We start from the raw sequence: 11641 nt of genomic DNA on the forward strand, positions 1-11641 counted from the left end.
AAAAAAAAAAAAAAAAAAAACTTATTACACAGTTGGGCTCCGCTCAGCAGTACTTTCTGTGATATACAAAGCACTGAAGATAGACCAGCACATATTTTAAAAAAGCAAAAAGGGTTAAATACTTAAATGTAAGATTCAACTGTAAATCTTATTTAAAAAAAAAAAGAAAGGAGAGGGGAAAGGCTTCATGTTGAATTTTCCCATAATTTTCTATATTTAAAACAAACAGAAGAAGTAACAACAAAAGAATAGGCACATGAAACTACAAGCTTAACTTTTTTTAGCAAAGAATGCACTCAACAGTGCAGACTGACAAGCAATGCATGGAAGAAGACAAGACATCAGTAAGTCGTGTGCACGGTGACGAGGTTATAGCTACAACATGGAAACAACTTAGCCCATTGATAATTAACTAATTTTTCCAAAGATAAATACAAATGACCACAAAGAATATGAAAGATGTTCACTATCGCTATTGAGAAACACAAATACCACAATGGAATTTTTATCTTGCACATATAAGATGGCCTTCTACCCCAAACAAAAAGATCATGGACAAAAACCACTCAGAACTGAGCACAATGCTGGTAAGAAGCAGAAAATCTTAGGGTTTTGTACACTGTTGGTGAGAACATAAAATACTCCAAGTGTTACCACAACATGATGCAATGATTCGACGTTCAGGCACTGCTCCAGAGTCTGCAGCAGGGACACCCACCACTGCGCCCGCCAGCTGCAGGAAGTGTACCCACAGAGAAGGGGTAAGCGCCGTGCAGTGCCAGGCACACGCCATGCATGCCCAGCCTTTACAGTGGCCCTCCTGCACCCAGAGCCTCACTTTCCATAGTCTCAGTTATCTGTTGTCAACCAAAGCCAGGAAATCTACAAATATACACCATGCTGTACAATTCTGTTCCTGTGTGAAAATATGCAGGGTATACAGGAAGAAACCTGAGTTCTGAGGGAGTTCAGGTGAAGTCATAGGTTCAAGTTTCACCCACAGGATCTTGGGCTGCAACCCTGAAGATAAAGAGAGATGGCTGCATGTTTCTAGTCATGACGTATTTAAAGAAGACAAAGTCACAGCAACAAAGGGAAGTGAGATGGTACAGGAAAGAAGTTTTGTTTAACGGGCACAGAAGTTTGTTCAATTTAGCAAAGGAAATGTGGGCCTAAAAGCAATTAAATTGGCAAAATTGTTTGGGGTGAGGGGTCTTTATTGAGACAGTGTCTCACTTTGAGGCTCAGGCTTAGTTTAAAAATCAGCAATCCTTTAGTTCTAAGATTACAGACATGATTAACCATGCTTAGCTAAATCAAGTTTATGTGATTCTTTTTATCTCGTATTGAAAGACAATTTGCCAGTTGTAATGGTATACACCTTTAATCTCAACACTCAGGAAGGAAAGGCAGAAGAATCTATGAGTTCAAGGCCAGGCTGGTGTAAGAGTTCCAGGATCAGGGGCTGGTGAGATGGCTCAGTGGGTAAGAGCACCCGACTGCTCTCCCGAAGGTCCCGAGTTCAAATCCCAGCAACCACATGGTGGCTCATAACCATCNGTAACAAGATCTGATGCCCTCTTCTGGAGTATCTGAAGACAGCTACAGTGTACTTACATATAATAAATAAATCTTAAAAAAAAACCAAACAAAAAAAAAAGAGTTCCAGAATCACAGGGCTATACAGTGAGACCCTGTCCTGGGGGGAAAGGGGAAGAGGAGGAAAAAAAAAAAAAAAAAAAAAAGGAAGGAAGGAAGGAAGGAAGGAAGGAAGGAAGGAAGAAAAAAATTGAAAGTTTATGATAAAGCAAGCATGGTGACTCACACTTGTAAGTCCAACCCTTGGAATACTTAGGCAAGAGAATTAAAACTTCTAGGCTAGCCTGGCAGTGGTGATAATCCCATCCCATCCTTGAGAGGCAGAAGCAGGTAGAGCTCTGTAAACTTGAGGCTAGCATTATCTAGAGGTGAGTTCCAGGACAGCCAGGGTTATACAGAAAAACCCTGTCTCGAAAAACAAACTTCTAGGCTACTCTGGATTACGCAGTAAGATTCTACCTCCTAAAAGAAAGAGGGGGCAGGGAAATGAGAGTGGGATAAAGAGGAAGGAAGAAATAGGGGGAGAAGGGAAGAGGGTGGAGAGGAGCAGAGCAGAGGAGAGCAGAGCAGAGCAGAGAGAGGAAAGGGAGCCAAGGGGAGGGAAAAGAGGGGAAGAGAGGGGGAGGGAGGGGAGGGGAGGGGAGGGGAGCTCTGCGGCCTCTGCCAAGACGGAGTATTTTTCTCTAGAGCTGTAAGTCAGAACAAAGCCCTGCTCTCTTTGAGAAGAGGACAAGGCTTGAGCCAATGGGGAGTTCTGACTGTGGGAAGAACTAAATGGTAGAAATGAGACCTGCCTGCCCACAACACAGCGGCATTCACTCTCTGAGCCATCTAGCCATCTGCCGAAGGACACAGCTACATCTGCGCAGCATGGGAGCACTGACCTGCAGGCTCTGTAGTAGAAATCTTCACTGCTGGTTCACTTCCAGCCACCTTATCTGTGACAGAAGTCGACGGGGTGCTAGAGACAGCTTGATGTTTCTTGAGCGGAGTGTTCTGACAGTGAACTTCCTGAAAAAAGCAAATGGAGAGGAAATTTCTATTTCTCAGAATTACAAATCTTAACTATATGTTATTAAATGAAATAAGGTTTATTAAATTAATATTCAATGTTTTTTGAGAAAAAAAGAAATAATATATATTAAAAACACTCAGGTCATTGTTAATAATTTCCAGTGTGTACGATTCCAAGTATGTAAAATCTTTAAAAGAATAGGAAGCAAGAAAGATTGAAAATTCATTTCAGAGTTCAGTTTTATACAAACCAAAGTAAAAGCCATACAAAAACAATCTCCCCTATCATTTTTATCAGCCCTTGCCTATACAATCTAGAGATAGCTCTGACATGAAGATTCTGTTTAATTATCATTTACTCAAAGGATAAAATTCAAAGAAAACAAGAAGGATAAAAGCAAATGCAATAATAAGGAAGAAGGTAAGAGGAAAGCATGTGTTGTTTTCCATGTTAAAGCTCCATGACGGTCAGGCCTAGTCACTACCCAGCCCCCACTAGTGAGCGGTGTGCTCACTGTACTGTTCTCGCCCTGGGAACACTCTGGAGGCAGATGTAAAAAGGCACTGCAAGTTTGAAGCCTGCCTGGTCATCAGTGAGTTCCAGGGCAGGCAGTGCTGCCAGCAAAACCTTGTCTCAAAAACCAAGAACACACTTTATGACTACAGAAATACCAGGACCAGCAGGTGAGTAACAGCAGCTGACGCACACATAGGCGTCACACACATGGGACCTGTCACTTACCAAGCATGTCATTGCCTCACCCAACCCTCCCAGCCCTCCAGATTACAACATATTATTTCTGTTCTGTCAATGAGAAATCAGGCAGAGGAGCTAAGGCCCTGCACACATGGTTAGTAATCAGCAGCCAGGACACAAATCCCCAGTCTAGTTCCAGTTAGAATGTCTCTCAAATGAGAGGCTTCTGGTTCTATATAACTCCGTGTATATAACTATATATAGCTATAACTCTATAATTCTCTCTCCATATATATGACAACAAGTCTCTTCTCTCAACTCCCAAAGGTTCAAAACCTGCATCATCCAGGTGGTACCAAGGCTATTCAAGCAACGCCTTGGTCCTCTCCAAATCCTTCACCATCACTCCAACTTAGCCTCCCCTGAAACGGTTTGTGTTCTCTGTATACCCCACCCTAACTCTGCCTCCAAACCTCTCCCTGCCCCCACACCCCTGCTCAAGGATCCCACCAGTGGTTGTTCTTACCTCTTGGTCATTGATGCTTTTCTTCCTTGTTTCTAAACTATTTTCTTACCCCTCCATCCAAGCTGGATATCATAACTCGTCATTGCAACCACTTCCCAATGACTTCAGCTTGTTCATTTCACTCAAACATTTAGACTTGTCCTATGGAACTTTCAAAACAACCCTTTCTTCCTTAAGATGCTTTCCATCATGGTGTTTTATCACAGCAAGAGAAAGTAACTAATACAGAGCCCGACTGATCTCTAGTCTACCGTCTAGATCCCTTGTTTCCAGGTCAGCCACCTCTTCTTCCAAGTATTTCGCCCACCATGTTCCATGCAGAGGTGAGCACCTCCCGTGCCCAGCAGCGGACACCAGTGTTGACAGCCAGGCTCTGCCTCCAGAGCTACCAGGACCTGCAGTTCCCACAAAGGAATCTCCTCCCTTTCTCCTATCAATCAATTCCCAGCTTTCCCTTTGTCTTGACTCCTAACTTCCTAACTCCTTTCCACCAAACTGGCATTTACCTGAATTTACAAAGCAATTCAGACAGCCGTGCCCTTCCCTGCCTTCCAGACACCACCTCCTCTTCGTTCCCTTTAGAGAAAACCCCCAACAACTCCTGCACTAACTGGCTCTGCCCTCTGCAACCTACCATCCCCCCTCCCCCTGCACCCCTCACCCGACACATCACAGCAGACTCCACACTTGAAACCTTGGCATGCACAAACACCAAATAATCAAACCTCAGCAGACTCATTTCACCCTCGGTGCACAAACCCATCCCGTGTTTCGCAAACACATTCCATCTCTGTAGATTCTAGTGACTACAGTACTTCACTAGATCTAATAACTATAGTACTTTAAACAAAGACGGCCCCATAGCACTATGGCAGTGTGGCCTACCCAGAGGAGGTGTCACTAGGGGTTGGGCTTTGAGGTCTTAGAAGCTCAAGCCTAGGACCAGTGGCTCTGTCTTCCTGCTACCTGACGAACCAGATGTAGAACTCTCAACTCCTTCTCCAGCACCACGTCTGTCTGGATGCTGCCATGCTTCCAACCAGGATGATAATGAACTGAGCCTCTAAACTGTAAGCCAGCCCCAATTAAATATCTCCTTTGAAAGGCTAGTCATGGTCATGGTGTCTCTTCAGAGCCATAGGAATCCTAACTAAGACAATGACATTCATGTTTTTTCCAATCCATGTTTCACCTTCTCCTTTACTCCTTTTGTAGTAAACAACTGAGTTTCTGGGGAAGGAAACGTCTGAACTCCCTGTTAGTATCAGGCTCAGAAATCTGTTCACATGCATAAGTGTTGCTGCTATCTCACAGTTATCGCAGGAACTATTTAGTACAAAATAATCTAAAGACTCCTGTCTCCGGGGACACAGGAGAAGAACAGTAAGAATCTAGTACTGTGGTAGCCAAATGATGATGGTCTTCAAACAGAAAACTCATTGGTAATGCCAAATACTTCTAATAAGTTAGGCATGGTGAGTCACACCTGTCACCAAAGCACTTGGGAGGCTGAGAAGGGGGGTTATGTCAAACCTGTAGCCAGCCTTTGCTGGATCAAGAGGCCCTGTCCTCCCAAAACCAAAACGTTAAAATCCACTGTTACTTTACCTCACTGACTTTTCATTTTACATTTATTGCTCATGTTACCTGTTTGGTTTCTAGATGTTTGCTTCTTGACTTTTCATCCTTTTCTGCACTCCATAAATTGCCCTTGTCAAATCGACCACGAAGACATGCCAGTTCTTTTTCACGTTCCTAAACATATTAAACATGGCATTATTTTACTCAAGAACCAACAGAATTTAAGAATATCCAAATACTAGTAGACACTTTGTAAAAGCTAGCTGTGATAGCACACAACTCTAGCACTTGGGAGGGAGAGGTAGTAGGATCAGGATCAGTTCAAGACCATCCTCAGCTATACAGCTAGTTTGAGATCAGCCTGGACCCCATATGGAATTATTAATAGAAAGATTTACAACAAAACAAAACAAACAAAAAAACTTTTCTTGTCTTTAGTTATGAAATACAAAGATTCACAACACAAGTAGAATATGATGTATGATTTCACTGTCCTATATTTGCAGTAGGAGGTACAAAGAATCAAAATGCTACTTATCAAAGCCAGGTGTGGTGATCAGACCTGTAACCCCAATACATGGAAAGCTGAGGTAGGACTGACTACTGAGTATACAGGGCTAGCCTGGGCTACTTAGTGAGCATACAGGGCTAGCCTGGGCTGCTTAGTGAGCATATAGGGCTAGCCTGGGCTGCTTAGTGAGTATACAGGGCTAGCCTGGGCTGTGTACTGAGTTCCTAGGCAACATAGGCTACAGAATATGCCTTATTAACTATCACATGTCCTCAAAATGATTCTCTTTAGCTCAGTCAAAAAGACTCATATTTTGACTAGAAGGTTGGCTCAGTAGGTAAGAGCTCTGGCTGTTCTTGCAGAGGACAAGCTCAGTTCCAAGAACCAGATGGCATCTTGCCACCCTCTGTAACACCAGTTCAAAGAAATCTAATGCCCTCTTCTGGCCTCTGCAGGCACTGCATGTTTGTGGTGTACAAATGCAAGCAAAACACACATACACTTAAAATAAAACTACATCTTAAAAAGAGAGACAGGCTCCTATTTGTTCCTTAGGTTCTATACTGAGGTCATATAATAAGCATTACATGCAGACAACCTTACCTGTTTGAGCTGCTGTGCTAAATGGGTAGTAGACGAACATGTGTTTTGCTTGAATAATCTTTCCTGGATGGCTTTTGTATTTGGAGTGATATTTGGGGTTTTATGAGATGCTCTATAAGATGGACTTTCTTTACTGTGTTCTTGACAACGCTCTCCAAAGCGTTCCAGGAAAGGCTTAATTCCTCTTCCTCCTACAGAAAACACAGTTTTGGAATCTATTCAAAATAACTAGCAATTATCATTTCCAAGGGAAAAATTCTAAATCCATTAGTTATAAAGTGCTTGCTTTCTAGGAAGAGTCATTTATAAAATGAATATTAAAATTATTCAGTCTATTAAATCTATATTTTAAGTTAAATTTTTTTTTATTATTTTAAATCATATGTATACATGTGTATCTGTGTGTGGGTGACTGTGACTACAGGTACCCAAGTAGGCCAGGGGTCAACTCTCCAGGAGCTGGAGCTACAGGCAGTTGTCAGCTGTGTGGCATGAATGCTGGGAATAGAACCTGGATCCAGACAGCTGTCCATAGCATGCATGTGTGCACAAAAATTATTCTTCTACAAATTATAAGATACACATCTCATCAAAAGGTTGTCTTGGGCTAGAGATAGCTCAGTGGTTAAGAGCACTGACTGCTCTTCCGAAGGTCCTGAGTTCAAATCCCAGCAACCACATGGTGGCTCACAACCATCCATAACAAGATCTGATGCCCTCTTCTGGAGTGTCTGAAGACAGCTACAGTGTACTTACATATAATAAATAAATAAATCTTTTAAAAAAAAAAAAGGTTGTCTTGATTTTATACAGTCTTAAAAGAGTATAAAGTACTTTTGTAGTAGGGCAAATGGAGAAAGATATATAGACAGACAGACATACACACACACACACACACACACACACACACACACACACGCACGCACACACACACACTCTATATCGCCACCTTTACCAAAAGGTTGTAATATTTAAAACAGGGTTAATACGTCAGAGGTTGGGAACACTTTCCTTTGATGGACAAAACAGTAAGGACTTGGGGCTTTGTGGGCCCTATGGTGTCTCTCAAGACTCTTCATTGGAGACTGAAAAGAGCCACAAGAAAATACATACATAGGTGGATGTGGTTATTATACTATATTTTATTTGAAGAGGGAAGGAAAAAGCAAACAGCAGAATTTAACATATGGCCACACTTGGAGGACTCCACATGTCATTTATTACCACTTCAGATCATATATCAAACCAGAACTCGATGCAAAGAAACATCTAAATTGGCTATGTCTGAGGTGCTGGTAAAGTGACTCTGATTATACCAACTAATAAAGAATACTACAAGCAGTGCTTCATACCTAAGTCTTACATCTTTAGAAACCTAGGACAAAAGAACTAGTCTGTGGGGCTGAAGGATGAGCAGCACTTGAGACCATTTGATGCTCCTGAAGAGGACCTACCTGTGTTCAATACACAGCACCGACATGGTTCCTCCAGTTCCTAGGATCTGAAGCCCTCTTTGACTTTGTTGGGCATCAGGTACACAAGTGATTGATTCAAGCCAAACACACATATTCAGACAAAATGACACACACACAGCATAAAACCAATACATATATTGGAACCAGTTGATCCCATCAAAGGGCCTTGCAATTACTTCTTTTATGGTTCTACTGTCGTTGTCATCCTCACCCACCTCCAGCCTGAAAGAGTGGCAGAGACTGAACCCAAGGCTGATTGCTAGAAAATGTTCCACCACTGAGCTCCACCTCATTTCCAATCCTCACTAGAGAACATCGAGAAATTGACTGTGGCATTCTACTTGCCCTACTCCTATCTCCACTGATAATGGATGAACTGTAATCTCTAGAAAGACTGTGTTTTCAGGAAGTTCAACACAGGCTGGGGATGTAGCAGCTGGTAGGTTATATGCATGAAATGTGTGACTCCCTTAGGATTAATCCCCAACACAGCATAACTGAGTATGGTTGTTCATGTCTGTAATCCCAACAGTGGGGAAGCAGAGATAGGAAGATCTAAACTCCAAAGTCATCCTTACCCACAGAGTGAACTCAGGGGAAGCCTGGGGCACATGAGATTCTATCAAAAATGACACACACACACACACACACACACACACACACACACACACACAGTGCGGAGCATGAGGACCTGAGTTTGAATCCCCAGGAGAATCCCCAGGACCTGTGTAAAAGCCCAGGTATGGCTGCATGTACTTGTAACCCTAGCCTTGGAAAGTAGAGACATATGGCTCCCAGGCAATCATTGGCTAGCCTGGCCAATGGAGTTTCCAGTTTGGTGAGAGATCCTCTCTCAAGAGAAGAAGAGAAGAGGACAGTCTCCTGCTTTCACGTGTCCATAGAGGCACACCCGCCCACATGCTCAGATGTATGCACACACATAAAGGTAAACACAGCTCACAGTACAGTCTGTCACCATATGTTTTTGCTAACTTTTTTTAGTCCTGTGTTTCTCAATGATATGTGCAGCACACCAGAAGGTGAGCTACATGATAAATATAGCATTTTATGGAACATCAGCTTACTACAATAAGAAATACAAACCTCTATTTATATACAGAAAGCATACATATATGTAAATATAATGGGAGTGCAGAACTCTATATGCAGAATAGCTTCTCTCCGCTCTGGGGTGAGGCAGACAGGTGGAAGGAGCTCGATGGCCTGCTGTGTTAGTCAGGGGAAAGTTAGAGTTACTCTCGTCAGAGGTAAGACTGGAAAGCAGGGTCCACATACAAGTTTTAAGACTGGTTCTTTGCCATTCCCCTAAAATGCAGTTTCTAATTGTATGTGCTTTTATACATTAAAAAAAAAAAAGGTAGGATAATGATAGATGCATAGGTAATTCCAGCCCCTGGAGACTATGGAGATCACAAGACTGAGACCAGCCTGATATAAAAAAAAACAAAAAACAAAAAACAAAAAACAACAAACAACAAATTAACAATAAATAAAATGTTGAAAACAAGTGTCTTGAATTTACTCAACAGTTTCAAATACCTAACCTGGTGTTGCAAGTTTATCCTTGGATTGTGACTGTAGACAAACTTCTCTGTTAGCTTCCTCTTTGGGCTGAACTCCCTGGGATACACTTGGCTTCTCACATGGTTTCAATGCCTCTGTTTTCAGAGGACTAACAGTTTCATGAAGTCGCTCAGGATTTTGTACCTCACAGGTTTTAGTGATGAATGCGGCAGGTTTGACAGGGGAAGATGCTTTCTGAAACACGACAACAGGAGCAGAGTAAACAGTAATTATCATCATAGCATAGATGCACAAAACCACCTAAGTTCCATTTCTTCTGTAGCCATTATACAAAAATTACCAAAAATATTATTTCCTTTGCTCTCTAATATATCATACTAAGTTAAATGGCTTTTAAAAAAATCAACTTATAAAATGTTATTATTTAAATTAATGGGCTTTTAGTCTCATATTGATAGCTTAGTAGTTATCAGGGATAGGGTCACTCCTAGTTTTATAGCAAAAAAAGGGTTCTCAAGTTATTGGGCTAGTATTTTACTAAACTATTATATCAAATTATTTTTATTTGTATTTTTAAGTAAGTTCATTGATAATTAACTTAATTAATTATAAGTTAATTACTAAACTTATAATTAATTATAATTAACTTGTAAGTAATTAACTTATAATTTTATTTGTTGTAAATAAAAATAAAATCAATTAGTCAATATCTTATATTTATAGATATCCATAAAAAACATTGTAATGAAGGGATTAATTTTAGTTATTCCCCAATGATAAAAAAGAGGCTACATCATATTCCATTATTATATACTCTGGATTTTATTTATTTATTTATATATATATTTTTTTTTACTTTGAATGTTTTAAATTTAGTTGATGTAAATTAAATTAATATTATTTCAGTCACAAAATATTTATCTTAGATCAATTACCAAATTTATAATTTTCACTTTTCATGAGACATATAAATATGCCACATATGTACTACATAATACTTAGCTACATATAGAGACTACATATAGTCATTACCATTTATAACAGAAGTTTCAAAAGACCAAAATGGTACTGACTCACCACAAAGCTGGACACTGAGGCTTTAAGCAAAGGTCCATGGGCAGCGTTTGAAGATGGGTCTTTCCTGACAGAGGCATTGCCATCCCTTGGGGAACAGCATGTAGCTTCCTGCTGAACACTGCTGCTATTGATGCTAGCAGATGCTCCACTTGCAGAGGAAGATTTGGATAAACAAGTGGTACCAGGCTGCTCTTGCACACTATTTTGCTTTGCAGATGAGTGGCTTACATCATCTTCCCAGGAGCAAATCGTTGCAGCAAGGTTGGCCAGACGGCCCCTTCTCCCAACTGGGGTAGCTGAGGCATCTGAAATGGGTGGCTTGGAAGGTGAGGCAGCCTTTTCCTCAGATGGCATTGGTGCAAAGTATGAACTTTCTGATACATCATCTGAAAATGTTTTCAGAAAAATCAAAAGCCATATTCAACTGTTATAACCTTATGATCACTTCATATAGAATTCAAATTTTTTTAAACTTAAACTTTTAAAATTTGCATTCAGGAAATTTATTACATTACTTAAATGTGACATCTTTTCAAATTAAATGGTATTTAATTTAAATTAAATCTAAATTTAAACACCCTTAACATGTACTTTTTTCTATGGGTTTTGTTTGTTTGAGACAGGGACTCAATATAGCCCTGGCTCTCCTGGAACTCCCTCTGTAGATCACACTGCACAGAGATCCACCTGCCTGTGCCTCCTAAGTGCTGGGATTAAAGGTGTGTGCTAGCCTGTAAGGTCGTTTTTTTGGTTTTTGCTTTGGCTAGGTTATGGATGCCACTGCAGAGCTGGGATGAGAGTTCAGGAGTCGGCCAATGATGGACAACATAAAGCTCTAGGATAAACAAGAAGAGGCACCTGCACATACACATACAACATAGCAAGCGCTTGCCACACACGGTTAGGGCACTGAAACGTGCCAGGGGAATTGAGAAATTAAACCCTATTTTAATTAATTTAAATAAAAGTTAAATCTCGGGGCTGGTGAGATGGCTCAGTGGGTAAGAGCACCC

The 11641-nt window shown here is 40.9% G+C and overlaps 1 protein-coding gene across 2 annotated transcripts in view; it reads right to left on the bottom strand.

The window, feature by feature from the left end:
* Anln (anillin actin binding protein) overlaps positions 1-11641 on the bottom strand; it is a 58226-nt gene that overhangs the window by 36072 nt on the left and 10513 nt on the right. The window contains exons 4-8 of one of the 2 annotated variants that reach the window (XM_021206514.2): positions 10629-11014; positions 9572-9785; positions 6532-6722; positions 5484-5591; positions 2484-2610 (exon numbers count right to left, since the gene is read on the bottom strand). In XM_021206514.2, the coding sequence (XP_021062173.1) occupies positions 2484-2610; positions 5484-5591; positions 6532-6722; positions 9572-9785; positions 10629-11014 (1026 nt within the window). Of the gene's footprint in view, positions 1-2483; positions 2611-5483; positions 5592-6531; positions 6723-9571; positions 9786-10628; positions 11015-11641 lie in introns of those variants that run through there. The other variant, XM_029543746.1, reaches the window with a different exon arrangement.

Source organism: Mus pahari, chromosome 10 (genome assembly GCF_900095145.1).
Source record: "Mus pahari chromosome 10, PAHARI_EIJ_v1.1, whole genome shotgun sequence".
NCBI lineage: Eukaryota > Metazoa > Chordata > Mammalia > Rodentia > Muridae > Mus > Mus pahari.